Genomic DNA, 15,426 nt, shown 5'->3' with positions numbered 1-15,426 from the left:
TTTAGGAGCGTCGCGGAGGCAGCTGGGCCAGACCGCAGGGTCCGGGTTCAGTTCGGGTTGGGTCTCGATGCGCTGCCCCGCGGAAGGTCCTCATCCCCCAGGGCAGCAGCGCGGGCAGCCGGCCCTGCCCACTGTATGTGCTACGCAGGGGGGCCAGGGGTTCGCGGGGGTCCTGGCGAAGCCAGGTGGGCCCGCAGTGGGTCCCCTGCCAGCCGGAGCACCCTCCCCACGTGTGGGGAACGGGCCACTTGGCCCCCACCCCACGGGCGGCTCTGACCTTGGAGAGGGGCTCCTGATCGCCCCAGGACGTCTCCACCGGTATCTGGTGTTTCTTGGGCAGCAGCAGCGACTGCTTGTCCAAGGCCAGGGGGTCGACGGTGGGCAGCAGATGCCGGTTCCTGTCGGGGACCGTCTGCTTGAAGCAGCCCATGTCTCTCACCAGGACGCTCCAGGACAGCCTGCGGGAAGCCTGCGCTCTGGCCCGGGCCGAAAGCGGCAGCCTGCGCTCCTGCTCCGGGGCTGTCCCCGGGCACAGCGGCCGGGAGGCCATCTCGGAGCCCGGTCCGGTGTCTGCCCGCAGGCCTGGCCGGAACGGTGGCTCCGCGCGCCAGCACCGCGCACCCGGCCCTCGGCCCGCGCAAATGGGCTTCCCGTTCTGGACACGAGCAGTGAGGCCGGGCGGGCAAAACCAGGACCCTACTTCGTGCTCTCCCTGTGGGTTTTCCTAGCTCCCTGGCACAGGGCGATTTCTGTGGCCTTTGCCCGTGTTGGGGCTCCTGGCCAACCCCCTTCGTGTCAACGACAGACAGGCGGCCAGCAAGTTGTGGAATGGCCCCTGCACAGAACAGGATGCAGCTATAGGGGGTGGGTTCACCCCTCATCAGAGCATGAGGTAAACTATCTGTCACGATGCCCACGGAAGTAACAGAGACAAAATGTCACCACTAGTCAGATAATAGTCCCATGGCTAGAAAAAGACCAGACTGGACCCGTGGCGATAGCTCAGGCCTGTGATCCCAGCACTCTGGGAGGCCGAGGCAGGAGGATCCCTTGAGCTCAGGAGTTTGAGACCACCCTGAGCAAGAGCAAGACCCCATCTCTACTAAAGTTAAAAAATTAGCCAATTAGCCGATTAGCCGGACATAGTGAGAGTGAGACTCTGTCTCAAAAAGAAAAAAAGAAAAAAGAAAGAAAAAGACTAAATGGAATTATTCAAAAATATTGAGGGCTTGTCACCTCTGGGCTGGGAAAACTAGAGGTGATTTTCTTCCTTCTTTCTCCTTTTAAAATTGTTCTCACCTGTGAAGCGACCTTCCCAATGTAAAGACCCTCTACACTTTACTTTTTGAAAAGGTCTCCTTGGTGCACATGGGGGGGTCCCAGAGCTGGGCCCCAGAGCCATGTGACCCAGCTGTGTGTCACTCCCGCACTTGGTCTCCAGGCCTATCCCAGACACTTCAGGGACATCTACCCTGAGAGCCTGGGGCAGCAGGAGGAAAGCGCCCACCTCCCTCTCCCACGTGTCCTCCAGAGCGTCCAGGCTTATCTGGACTCAGCTCCCTTCATCACAAAACCAGAGAAAAGCCTTCACTTTTCATTTATTTTTTAAAGTTTCCAGAAATTAAAAAATCAAGAAGAAAATAGAAAAATTCCACTTTAATTAAACTGTTCAGTCTGGATTTTTCCCCTGACACTAAGTGAACTTAAAAATAGAAATCAATTTCTGCAACCTTTCAAGGCAGTCTTTGAAATGTCAAGGTTTTAAAAATTATTTTACAGCAGGAATTTACATATAAATACAATCTGTACAATGTATTAACTGAACAATCAACGAGCTTCCATCATGGAAGAGATGTGATTCTGGGACAAGGCCAGGCAGAATTCAATTACTGCCTCCTTAGTGGGAGACATTTCAGCCTGGAAAAGAAAACAGAAAAGAGAAAGTTAGACATGAACTGAAAAACCAAACAGCTTCCCGAGGGCTGAGAGTGCGAGAGCTCCCCGAGCCAGAGTGGCACTTCTGCAGCGATAAATACAGAGGATGACCACCCACGCTGAAGCATCGTTTAATCTGTATTCTGAAAATGCGGCTTCCGTTACCCCAAAACACACACGGACTCACTCACCCACATCTCCCATTAGGACGGTGTATAAAAGCAATTTCTAATCCTGGTTTCACTAACCTACCTCATCTTCTGTAAGACCCTGGGAGGAACTAAAACACGTCCACTCCAGCACCCAGCGCCCCCAAGCTGTCAGTCTTAGATCCCAACTTCATAAACGCAAGAATGTCTGTGGCAGCTGTACTCGAAGTCGAGCTGGGTCACATTGGTTGTAGGTCCCTGCTCCACAGCCCCAAAGTAGAAAGCTCAATGCCCGCACGCTAGATAAGTACACTGTGGTGTATTCACAGAAAGGAACATTCCACAGCTCTGACAACGAGCCAGGAGCTGTCGCTTAAGATGATACAGAGGCGTCTCTTAAACTGGACACACGAGAGTTCATACAACACGATTCCTCTAAGTAAAGACTGGCCACAGTAACCAATGGTGACAGAAGCCAGAAGAACAGCTACCTTTGGGGAGGAGAATGGGAAAAGTAAGTAGGAGACAGGAGGGGCTTCTAGGGAGCTCATTTACACCCTGCTCTGGGGTTGCGTTCTCCATGAGTGTAGCCAGGGAGTGGAGATGTGTGGAGCCGTGAGTTTCTGCTCTCTGCAATAAAAAGTTTACGTAACTGTCGGATTCCATTTTTGTGACATTCCACACACAATAGGCAAAACTAACCTACAGCGAGCGACAGGACCAGGGTCTCCTGGGCAGGGGGTGGAGGGGGAAGACTGCAGTTCCAGCCAGACCGGGTTGCGCTGCCACTGAGGTCCAGTATCAGGGGCCCTCGCCAGGTGAGAGACCCCGTGCCAGGGGCGGGCAGTGCAGATAAGACCCACGTGGTTGAGGCCACCAAACACCCGTTCCAGGAGGCAGACGCAGACAGCGGTGCACGGAGTGGAGCAAGGCGCTTCTTTGGTTATGGCACCTCCCCCAGCTTTCTTGGGGACAACTGGGAGGCTGGGGGATGAGGGGCTGTGGGAACTACACCTTTAGCAACCACAAGAGTAATATTCAAATACACTTCACACCTCGGACCCTCCTTCCACCCATCCCAGGCCCTTCCTCCGAAATAAGTGCTCTCGTGTGCAGTGAGAATCCCGCCAGCCGTCTTCCTATGCAAGAGTGTACATACACACACGTGTGCGTGCAGGCAAATCCAAAGGCCTCGGGGCGACTTCTTAATGTCAGCAGTACTGACTGTATACGCTGTTCTTCAACTTTTGGTCTCTTAATAGTAAGTTTTAGACGCCAATCAGCACACGGCTATCTGCCCATGTTTCCTGACGATGCTCCAACCCGACCCCCCACACCCTCCTGGGGGACACTGAGAGGCTTCCGCCTGTGTGTCCCAGGTGTGCAGGTGCAAGCTGTCCTGCAGGAATGACTCCTCCGATGGCCAAAACTGGTCACAAGTGATAAAATCAGGTGTTGGTGAGGTTACACGGGCTTGAGCAAGTGACTTCACCTCCTGTGCCTTGCGTTCCCTGTCTGTGAGATGAGGTGACCCAAGTGTGCACCTTACAGGGTGGCGTGCAGATTAAATGGGCAAATGCCGGCAGTGCCCTCCACAGCCCTCCATCCCTGTCACCACTCGCACACCAGGACAGGGACATGTGAACCAGCACAACTACTTCAGGGGACTCTGGATGAAATCTACATGCTCACATCCTTTCCATTTTTGAATCATGAGAATATACTGTCCATCGTAAAGAAATAAGTGAAAAAGAACAAGGGATGACACTTGTCTTTCCAGACAGCAAAATGTACTATGAAGCCACAGTAATTAAAACAAACTGGGCAGAAAGATACAACATGGCTGAGAAATGAGAACAGAGACTCCGGGAACAGACCCAAATGGGCCCCGGGATTTATAACACGATCAAGTCACACTTCCCTGAAGGAGCCACGACACTGGGGAGGGCCAGGGAACTGGGTTTACCCCTGATGTTTCCCCCTTCATCCTGGGCCACAGCAGGGCTCGCCCCTTCCCAGTCCCACGGTGGCTGGGCGGGACCGCGCAGCTGGCTCCGGCCCACGGGCTGTGGGTGGAAACAAAGACTGCGGTTTCCAGGCAGGACCGTGACAAATGCCATCCTCCAACCGGGCCCCTCCTGTGAAGACCACATACTCAAGTGGAAGCAAACTGGGATCCACACTGACTTCCTCAATTATGTTGATACTCCATGTGCTAAGCCACTGGGATTTGGGGTTCTTTTCAATTGCAGCTGGCTACTTACCCTAATCAACTGGCTACCCACTTGGAGAAAAACAAGTTAGAACCTCACTCTGTTCACAAAAAGCAAAACCAAACAATCCAAATAGATTAAACAAAAACAGAACTATGAAAAGCATTAGGGAAGCATGTGTATGTGTGTGTGTGGGGGGGGGGTGTGTACATGTATATACATGTGTATGTGTGTGTGTGTGTGTGTGTATACATACATATACACACAAATAAAACCTTGGGGGCCGGGCACAGTAGCTCACGCCTGTAATCCTAGCACTCTGGGAGGCCGGGTGGGAAGATCAATTGAGCCTGAGTAAGAGTGAGACCCGGTCTCTACTGAAAATAGAAAAGTTAGCCAGGCGCAGTGGTACGAGCCTGTAGTCCCAGCTACTTAGGAGGATCGCCTGGGCCCAGGAGTTTGAGGTTGCAGTGAGCTGTCCTGATGCCACTGCACTCCAGCTGGGGCAACAGAGCAAGAATGTCTCAAAAAAAAAAAAAAAAAAAAAAAGCCATGTGATAGGTAAGACACTAAAACACAAAGAATCAATATCCAGAAATACCTTTTAATTTCTAAAATCAGTCAAGCAGTACTTAAATATCAGTGAAACAAACACCCCCACAGAAAACAGAACGGCGAGAAGACACGCAGGCTGTCCACAGAAGAGCCCGCAGCAAAGGCTGGGCAACGTGAAACGATGCTCAACCTCATTAACAACCGAGCAAATGTAAATTAACGCGTGATACCATTTTTCACCCATCATAATGGCAAATAATTCTGTAACTTTTATAACTGATACAATAACCAGGAACTTTCATAATTTAAATGGATATAGCTACTTTGGAAAGCAATTTGGCACTATTTATTCATTATTAATGTTCCTACCCTATAAATTTATGCTATAAAAATTATTTATATGAAAAGTGTGCACAAAATTGTGTGTATAATGTGTGTCCACACATCGTGTGTGTGTGTGTATGGCTACACAAAACAGTCCTGAAGATGACACGTGAAACTGAGGGCAGAGGTTACCATGGAGAAAGAGGAGGTTTGGAGAATTGACCAAGAACCACGTTAAGCTTTATCAGTAAGGTCTGAATTTTAGTAACGATAATGTACCCACGTATTACTTATGTAATTAAATATTAAAACTTTTTAAAAAGACTAGTTAACATACCAATTTCTCATTGCTGACATTTGCCCCTAAGCAAGTACGTTAAGTATTCAGAAGGCCTTTAGGGGCTCCTGAAAGCCCTGCTCCCGCTGCCTACCGTCTCAGCAGCTCCCGTGGCGACACGTCTTTGGCTCCTTCATCATCGCTCTGGCTGTCACTGCTCTCGGTACTTTCAGAACTACTACTTTTCTCGGATTTTTTATTCTTTTGCTTGCTTTTGTGTTTGTGCTTCCTGTGTTTCTTTTTCTGTAAGACAAAAAAGTGGGGGCGGGGGGGGGGGGCGACAAATGGGTGTTTTCCTCCGTAATCCTGCACAATGAAAGGCTAATGAGGCATTTGGTTGATGGAGTCATTCAAAAACAAAATTACTGTTATTATTATTTTTAGAGACAGGGTCTTGTTCTGTCTCCCAGGCTGCAGTGCAGTGGTGCAATCATAGCTCACTGTAACCTCAACCTTCTGGGCTCAAGCAATCCTCCTTCCTCAGCCTCCCCAGTAGCTGAAGCTACAGGTGCATGCCCCTTCGCCGGGCTAATTGTTTTTTTTGCAGGTCTCATTATGTTGCCCGGGCTGGTCTTGAACTCCCAGCCTCAAGCAATCCTCCCACCTTGGCCTCGCAAAATGCTGAGATTACAGGCATGAGCCACTGTGCCCAGCCAAATCCAAAATTTTTTAACCTCATTTAGAGCAAGTGTTAGCCTAACAAGGGCAGACCGGGGGCAGACAGCTGTGTACACTCTCAACTCTGTACACACTGACCCGACCCATCCTCTAGCAACAGACACAGCAGAACCAAGCAGGCACAGGCGGGATCCCATCTTGACCTTGAGCTACCTGTGCTACCTCCCATGAACACGACTGGTTTATTTTGGTAGGCATCTGAGGAACTACACATCAGGATGGCACGCAGCCTGGAAAAGCACACACTAGACACTGGCAGATGGTCAGGGAGCAGAAGTTACATGGGCAAGAACAAAAGGATTCGGTGTTCAAGCCTTTTAACTTCAGTCACCCTCCGTGCTCGGGAATCCTTTTTCCTGGCAGCCAATAGTGGCGTTGTTTCCATCTCTTTCCCCACTAGCGCAGACCACTGTGGGTCCCCAGCAATGACAACCTACTGAAAAGCCCGTGCCAAACCCCGGAAGAAGACCTGGATGATGAGGTAAGAGAGGCAGACAGTGAAAGCACAGGTTACTCCTTCTACCCAAGTTTCCTTTTACTTCAAATGGCAAGTGACAGGCTAAAGTCTCAAATTGTAATAATGACAAAGTAGTTGAGAAATGTTCGAAATAATACTTGCATTTAACATGGAATGAATAATCAATAAATACTGCTTTATTGTTTAGTACCCAACCGTTGCTCTGAGATCCTTAAATGCCCTTTCTCCTACTTTTTAAGGTTCACAAAAAAATTTTTTTTAAAGTACAACTGCACAAATTAAAATATTCTGCTCTGAAAGAAAAACAAGGTTTCTGAAAAATCAAACATTTGTATTGAATGTCAACATTTTTGTTAAGGCCCAGAGAGACCTGTGTAGCATCATCCTGGTCACAAGATACTGTCTTCGGCTGGAGACTGGCATTCTGTGCCACCCCTGGGGGCTCAACTGCCAGCAGAAGCAGGAGCATCAGACCCTAAACTGACCCTGGGACACCCGGAAGTCTCTCACCTTCTCTTTCTTTCGTTTGTGCTCTTTCTTGGTCTTGTGTTTTTCTTTGGTTTTTTTGTGTTTCTCTTTTTGAGGTTCCTCAAGTTTCTGACGAGCATCTGAAATACAAATGTAATAAACACAGGACCTACAGGAGAAAAATACAGACTATAAAAAACAGTAAGTTCCTAAATTACTGAATGAGAGCCTGATGTACGAGAGATGCGTATCACTGAGGAAGAACTCTTGCCCTTTGATTTGCATCTGCCTGATACGCAAACAGATGACCACACGCTTTGCAGCCGTATTTAGAAAGCAGCCAGACACTGCAACAAAGCTGATGCAATCAGCATCCAGCCACAGCCAGGTGAAGGTAAGTCAGACCAGAACGCCCACAAGCCTTCTGTAACTGAACATCCTCAGGTAAGCTCAGACACAGGCCGGCACTGGAAACTTAGCGCTGTCTCCAGCTCTGTGATCTTTTGTGCATTGCCTGACATCCCCAAGCCTCGGTTTCCCCGTGTATAAAATGGGCATAATAAGAATCCCTGTCCTTTTAGGGACACAGAATAGATTAGACAGGACCATGCACACGAATCCCACAGCCCGGAATCTGGCACATAAATGTCAGCTCTTCTTACATTATATCCTCTCTTTACAAAAATACGTTTTATAAGAATTTGCCTTGTAAGTGGAAACACCGGAAGAGTAGCATCAAAACAACATAATGTACGTAATCATTAAAAATAACTAAAGCAGAAGCATGTGCTGAGATTCTCTGTCTCCAAATTCAGACGAAAATGTCTTCATGGGTCATTAATTGCCAATCAAAACAAAAATTCACAACAGTAGAAGCAGGGTGAATCATTGGATCATTTTTTCAAGACGCTTCAGTAGTCTGTGTATTTTCCAAACCCAGTTAAGAGGTGCCTGTGACTTTCTAGTCCTACAATTTGTCAGATTTTTCAGAATTTGATCTCCCCAAACTTTTCTTTTAATGCTAGTTTTTGGAAAACCATTCCCCTAAATAACCCATAGACCAAATTAAGTTATTAACTATTATAAGGGTATCAAGGGCATTATGGGAAAAGAACACAAATAACTTAGCTTTCAAGTGCTGACACCAATTTTAAACTAAGGATCTGAATTACTAAAGCAAATGAGAAATATTTTCACTGAAATTTTTCAAAACTTCGTGCTTTTTTGTCTCTGCTTTTTATCATGTCTTTGAAAGCTGGGTTAGTTAACCAAATCAGTATTTGTACGTGGGTACTATGGGAAACTATACAGTGAATAATAAAGTCATATGTTATTTATACATCTGGGCCATCTTACAGAAGTTCATTAACCCAGCCCTTAAGAAGAAGATAACCCAGTCTACACATTTTAACACGAAATGCCAATTTAAGATGACATTGCACAGAAGTTGTTAATAGATACTGCGGGAGAGGGTGGGCTGTATTAACTTCTGAAAGGACAGATTTTATTTTATTTGCTATGTTAGCCAAAGGAAAAAAGAGTCTTAAAATACCCTTCTCCCTGCAGTTCCCCTCCCATCTTTGCATGCTAGATTTTTACTTTTTTCTTCCTTTCTTTTTTCCTTAAGCTCTGTCAGACATGAAAAGTTTTATCTCTGTTATAAGTGACAAAATTTAAGATACTTAGGACCCTACTGTAAACATCTAAAATTAAGAGAAAAAAGTTTAAAGGTCTCTGAAGCTACACGGCAACAACCACCATTCAGGGACTAGGTGGAGACACCGGGTTTCAAAGCCTGCCTGGGAACAGCTTGGTCCCTTCATGGCCTCCTGTCCCACGGCCTCATGTGGATTAGAGGGGCGGGTGTAACAGCACTGTTAGAGCTGTCACATCGCAGGGGAGACAGGTGTCCATGCAAAGAGGCGAACCAAAGAGACGGGCACTCACTGGGGCAGAAGACGGGAGGCAGGCGTGGGCCGAACTCTTCCCTTTCATCGATCTGCATCTTTCGTATCGGGAAGGAAGGTGCCGGCTCCTGGGGTGCTGGCTCAAGAGCTGAAAAACACCAGGGTATTAATGTCGTTCATTTGCCCAATATTACTGTGTCTGAGCCTTTCGTTAATGTCTGTTGCCACCAGATCACGTGTGCTTTTCTTCACCACTTTGCTTAGCTAGACCACGTGCATCAGGGACCAGTGGGCACGCACTCCGGGTCCCCTGAGACCTAAGGGGTCAAAACATGTCCCCGAGGAAGGGCCATCTGAGAATTAATAAGAACGTATAAACAGGGATATAAGACTATGTCCCAGCCCAGAAAACTGCGGGAGACTAAGTTCACTCAATATCACTTATCAAAGAAGAGATATAAAAATGGAAAAAGTCTGGAAAACACACGAAAGCATTAACAGTGATTATTTCTGGGAAGTAGAATTACAAAGGATTCAAGCTTTCTATATTCCCGTACTTTTAAAATTTTAAAATTCAAGTACGTATGACTTTGTAATTAGAAAAATATATTTTTTTCCATCGAAAAAAGAAATAGGCTGCTATTTGCAATCAGCCAAGGAGAAAAAATATTTTATATTTCTTTTTTTTTATGATGAGAACTGTCAAACTAAAAAATACTTTATATTTCTATATAACTTTTTGGAGAAAGCCCCTCAAAAATTACACCCAAGTGCACCATCAGCTGACAGGCGCAGGCAGAACACGCCAAGGCTTACCTGGCAAACTGTGCCCACCCAACCATGCGTCTGAAAACTCTCCCTCCCCTGCAAGTGCCAGAAGCCCCCTTTTCTGGGCCTGAAACTCCCGGCAGAGGTGGACAGAACAAGTAGGACAGGCTGCTAACCCAGCGTCAGACCCACAGCAACGGGAACAGATACCGTTTACCGAGACCTACTATGCACCAGGCAGGGCCCGCCAGATTGCTGATCCGGAGCGTACGATTTGCCGTACGGCGAGGAAAGCAGGCAGAAGCGCCGCACACTTCATGACCAAATGTTCCCTCGCAATCCTCGCACCTCCTCATCAGCTAGGTTTTTTTTTTAAAATAGCTATCTTTTTAAATGAATTTTTTTTCCGTTTTTTAATTCTTTTCTCCTATGATAAGTTGGAAAATTACCAAACACAACTAGCTAAAAAATAGAGACTTATACCAGATAGAAAAAAAAAAAAAAAAACAACTCTGCTCCATCCAATTAGAAACATAAAAGATTAGAGAGCCTTGATTGCTAGTTATCCTGGTTTAAAATTATAGACTAAACCAACCAGCAGCTTCCCTGGAGACACCACCCTTTCCTCCCTCAGATCCCCAAGTCTGAAACACTGACGTACCCTGGGCCACAGACGATGTCTCCCCCAAGTCGGTCTCCTGGGAACTTGGGAAGTTGGCTTCCGCAGTAACGGCCTGATCGTCATCACTGCCACCCTGCTCATCCTCAGAGGATGAGGACTTCTCATCCGAGGAGCTGGCAAAGATAGCCTTGAACAAGTCCATGGACGGGCGGTGACCCTCCCCCTCCGTCTGCGGATCCACACCTTTGTTCACCACCTGTATTAGCAGTGAAGTGAGAGTTAGGAAGAAAGAAACAAGGGTAAAAGGGAGCCAACATTCTAGAACACACTCACAGATGCACATGAACACATATCTATGTTTATGCTCGTGTACACGGGTATCTAGAACCACACACCACCTAACTAAGCAATGATTACTCACACAGCATTGGTTTTTGTGGGGTTTCTGGGTCAATAATTGTAGAATGTGTTGATTAGCTCAAAGCGACCAGAGCCTCTCACGGAGACTGGTCATTAATTGGAACTGCAAAAGATGCACATGGTAGAGCCCAGTGCCTCTCCGTCCTGTTTTCAAACTTAGAGACTCAAGCAACTCAGCAAACCCCACACAAAGTAAACTCAGATTTTTTAAATATAACAACCATTTTTAAATGAAGCTATTGTTAGAAATAAAAACCAACTTTTTATTAAGTTTAACTTTTAATCGTTATAGCAGTAATTTTAACAACTCCAATGGATATTTTCTCTCTTTTCTCTGGAAGAGAATACTTACTATTTGGAAAACTATATTGTTCCACACAAATACATTGAATTTCGCTTCTACGGTTAAGCTAAGTGATAGCCATGCTAGGGAGAGAGTTATACACCTCTCCTGAGATGATTAAAGCTGTGATTGAATTGTTAGACTGTAAAGCAGGTGTTAGCAAACTATAGCCCACGGGTCAAATCTGACCTGCTGCTTGTCACCGTGAATAGAGTTTCATACCCAGTGGTTCAAAAATTTGACTGTTTCTGTCAGACTCCACAGCAGAAATGAATAGTTGCCACAGGGACTGCGTGGCCCACAAAGCCCAGGGTGTTCCTGGCCCTTCCCAGGGGCTGCCCCTGCTACCGAGTGATGAGAAAGCATCGCCTTAGAGAAAGGCAAAGGCCACAACCTGGCAAAGAGAACCTGGAAGCCCCAAATACCTTATCCGAGAGTGACTCCGGCACACACTCTTTCTCTTTGTTTACCAAGGGACTGGACTCTTGTTTAGGTGGACCAACTTTTGATCGAGCCAAACTTAAAAATTCACTAATGGAATCTTCTTTCTTTTCTTGTTGAGATGTATCCCACCTGGATGGTTTCCTTGATTCTAAAAGGTAGGACACAGGGACAACGTCAGAATTTTAGCAAGCCGAGGGCCAGTTCTTCACCACTGCTCTTCCATGCTCTCAGGACATCAGTGTGTCTGCCGCGGGCTGCGTGCTGTGCGAGCCAGGGGCTGTGGCAGACGCAGTGTCAACCCCAGAGTGTAAACATCTGGACCAACATGAGCTCATTTATTGATGCGAGCGAGTCCCTTACAGAGGGAGAGTGCACCAGGTGCACCTTTAGGACCAGATGGCCCTTTACCTTGTCCTCCCAGCGGGCCAAGGGTGACACCCTGGTCAGCCAGAGACCCGGGGGAGCCCCTACTCACTGTCGGGACCTTGGTGCTGTGGCGCTTTTTCACTCAGTGTTTGAGTTGTGGGCAAGGAGGCCGTCTCTGGCAGGGTCAGAAAGTTGAAGACTGAGTATTTGTCACGCTTCACTCTTGGTAAGCCAACTATAGTTGAACTGAGAGTTGAAAAGAAGGATATCATTTTAATAACAACTGCCAGGATAAAATCCACTTTCCAGCTCATATTTCCCACCAGCTACTCTGTGTGGCCAAAAGCTCCGCTCAGATGCTTTTGCTTCTCAAGGCAGTTTGAGAATTCAGAATTGCCTATAGGTGTATTGAGTTTTTCCTTATTATGGTTAAGGGCAAGAATTTTTATAATCATTTCTTCTTTTTTTTTTTTTTGAGAGAGTCTCACTCTGTTGCCCGGGCTAGAATGCAGTGGTGTCAGCCTAGCTCACGGCAACCTCAAACTCCTGGGCTCAAGTGATCCTCCTGCCTCAGCCTCCCGAGTAGCTAGGACTACAGGCATGCGCCACCGTGCCTGGCTAATTTTTTATATTTTTAGTTGTTTGGCTAATTTCTTTCTATTTATAGTAGAGATGGGGTCTTGCTCTTGCTCACTCTGATCTCGAACTCCTGAGCTCAGGCAATCCGCCCGCCTCAGCCTCCCAGAGTGCTAGGATTACAGCCATAAGCTGCCTCGTCCAGCCAGAGGCAAGACTTTAACTGTGAAAATGGATCGCCATTAAGGAAAAGTTCTACCGATAAAAGTATACCTAAATTTTATGACAGAGTCTCTGGTTCAACTGTATATGCTTTCGTGAAGTGTTTAAAATCAGATATGAAGGTGTTGAACTTTCATAAACAGCATCAGAGAATTAGAAGACATCAGTAGCATTTTAAATAGAAACCACATGAGCAGCATTAAAAAGGTGGCAAGCAGGAGGGGCGCTACACTTTTGTGATGTGACGTATCTGAGTTTCGTATCTTCGAGACAGAGTGAAGTTTGCCATCTGGGTGTTTGCCTTTTTAGTAACAAATTATAGCAGTAATTTACTAAAGCAAATCTGCAAATTTGCACCTCCAGTGATATACAAGGAAGTTCATTTAGGAAAAGGGAGTTTATGTGAGGATGTAAGAGGAAAAGTTGGCTTTGACGGGGAACGTTTCCTACTGCTGTACACCGGCCGGTTTATCCAACTTACTCTGGATAAGGGTCAGGGACATTAAACCTCTTACACAGAAGCTTGTCAGGGTGCCACTCAAACATGTCTCGGGTGAGCTTCCCGAACATCTTCATCTTCACGGCTGACTGTTTGTCACCGACATCGTTCTGGGAAAAGACATCATTCTGTTTCATCAAGTGGTCCCTCATTTGACCTGACCGCTCTTCCATATAAAAATTATCAAGCGATCTTCCAGAACTAAGAAAGAGCTCGTGCTGTAACATTTTTGCTCAGCTACGTTGGAAACTAAGGCATAAAACAGTTTCCTATTCTACTATGCAACATATATTTTGATCTTTTCACTGACGGATTTGAAGTATTTAGATATACAGTGTTTTCATTTTAAAGGTCACCAGGTAGGGACAGGATGGCAACAGACCTCCTGGTCTCGAGGGACTTCAACCTGGTCTGAATCATCGTCCTCCTTGGCGTGAGTGAACCGGGAGGACAAGGTCGAATGGGAAGACACGTACAGCAGGGCTGCCCGAGCAAACTCGTCCCGCTCGCGGCCGCGCTCCCACTCGGTCATGCTGGGATCCAGACAGTGCTCCAGGGCGTCTGTGGTGCAGAGAACCAGAAAAGGTTTCACTTCTAGGAAAAACGGGGCTTAAAGGAGAACACCTGCTGGGCACCACCACCTCCCTGTGCATTCACGGGGGAGGTACTTGGCAGGTAATATTCCTCTGTCCTTCAGCGTGATGCTCTTACTCGATTCTGTCCACCAAATATACAAGACAGAACAATTTGGGAGGCTAAGGCTTGGCTAAATCTTCAGAAGCAAGGAACTTGTCACCACCCCCAGACAGTGATGGGTTCATCCAACTACATCTCTATGTTTTGGCAGAAAAACACTCTTGTCCCCAACCTTTTTTGTTTAATTTAACAAATAAACATTAGTGATATGGGTTGTTAGTGGAGAGCAAAGGCACAATAAATGGAATTTATATTCCCCAAAGATCTGTTTTTGAAAAACACCACAATTTGCTGACAGCCTCTCACAAGGGCTACTGCATGTAACAGCAATCTCTCCCCTTATCCTTGCCATCTCTACTTCGTGGACCACAGAGTGATTTCCCCCCATGTAATGGTTCAACAGCCAACTACCTTTCTAGGTCCAATTTATGATTAGGACTGGAGGGTTAGGATCTTAAGATAAAGCAGGAGATGGCACCGGCGTGAAATGTGAAATGCAACACTTAAAGAAGCCAAGCGTTTGCAAACAGTAAATTTTGTTTGTAGTTCAGCATTAGCCATGCCAAGGCATAGGCACATTCTCTACTCAAGTAGCTATCTTTGGCCCTGAGACATAGAGAAACAAAAGCTAGTTGGTTTTGCTTTCTGAGGTCAAGAGCCAGGGCCTGAAACCTGTGCACTGTTTGCAGCAGGATGAGGCAAAAACACTGACAGAACAGGAAGTCTTAACTTTAAACCTGGGACTAGGATGAGAACAGTGAGAATGCTGCCCCTCCCTGGCTGAGAAGCGGGAGACCCAGGCCTAGCACCCACCTTTCTGACCCTGTTTCATGTGCAGTAAGAACTCTTCGTATCGTTTTTGCTTTTCAGGATCTTTTGCGAAAGGTTTGAAGTTGCTAGCTCTTGCGGTGGCTGTCCCGCCACCCAGTGGCATGTGCCAAGAGCAGTGTCCAGCATCTGGCGTGGAGGGCTGGGGTCTGCTGCTTCGGGCATTCTGGGCCAGACTCCTGGCCTTGAGCTGAGCCGCCTTAAGGTCGGTTGCCTGCTTCACTTCTTTGATTCTCTCTTTGTCTTTTTGAGACAGAAATTCTAACACTGAAGTAGTTGAGCCTAAATAAAGACAATAATAAGAAGAGATGAAAAGCGTCACAAAACAACTATACATACATTTCTCCATCATACATTTTCAATATTAGAAACTGACATAATTGGAGATGAATTTTTTTAAGTTTAATATTTCATTTATATTCATATATCTCTATGCAATACACAGTAATAAAATAATCAGACTCCTACTTTACAGTTGGCAAGGACAGAGGCTAACATCTGGACATTTACAGGGCACGTGAGAGGTCCCAGCATGAGGAACCTGACATCGTGGGCACCGGACCTCCAGCCAGCGGTGGCCGCCACTTTCACGGTCCTG

The 15,426-nt window shown here is 46.7% G+C and overlaps 2 protein-coding genes across 3 annotated transcripts in view; both read right to left on the bottom strand.

The window, feature by feature from the left end:
- The window catches only part of WDR88 (WD repeat domain 88), a 28,276-nt gene extending 27,696 nt beyond the window's left edge, over window positions 1–580 (bottom strand). Inside the window, exon 1 of the mRNA XM_069457501.1 lies at window positions 278–580. Coding sequence (XP_069313602.1) covers window positions 278–550 — 273 coding nt within the window. The 5' untranslated portion in view covers window positions 551–580. The remainder of the gene's footprint in view (window positions 1–277) is intronic.
- A 929-nt stretch (window positions 581–1,509) lies between these two features.
- GPATCH1 (G-patch domain containing 1) overlaps window positions 1,510–15,426 on the bottom strand; it is a 34,960-nt gene continuing 21,043 nt past the window's right edge. Inside the window, exons 11-20 of one of the 2 annotated variants that reach the window (XM_069457503.1) lie at window positions 14,814–15,110; window positions 13,687–13,865; window positions 13,287–13,414; window positions 12,117–12,253; window positions 11,623–11,789; window positions 10,474–10,690; window positions 9,085–9,192; window positions 7,180–7,277; window positions 5,608–5,756; window positions 1,510–1,917 (exon numbers count right to left, since the gene is read on the bottom strand). In XM_069457503.1, the coding sequence (XP_069313604.1) occupies window positions 1,887–1,917; window positions 5,608–5,756; window positions 7,180–7,277; window positions 9,085–9,192; window positions 10,474–10,690; window positions 11,623–11,789; window positions 12,117–12,253; window positions 13,287–13,414; window positions 13,687–13,865; window positions 14,814–15,110 (1,511 nt within the window). In that variant the 3' untranslated portion in view covers window positions 1,510–1,886. The remainder of the gene's footprint in view (window positions 1,918–5,607; window positions 5,757–7,179; window positions 7,278–9,084; window positions 9,193–10,473; window positions 10,691–11,622; window positions 11,790–12,116; window positions 12,254–13,286; window positions 13,415–13,686; window positions 13,866–14,813; window positions 15,111–15,426) is intronic. The other variant, XM_069457504.1, reaches the window with a different exon arrangement.

The sequence above is a fragment of the Eulemur rufifrons genome, chromosome 24 (genome assembly GCF_041146395.1).
Source record: "Eulemur rufifrons isolate Redbay chromosome 24, OSU_ERuf_1, whole genome shotgun sequence".
Taxonomy (NCBI): Eukaryota; Metazoa; Chordata; class Mammalia; order Primates; family Lemuridae; genus Eulemur; species Eulemur rufifrons.
This window is presented reverse-complemented; position numbering and strand designations above follow the sequence as displayed.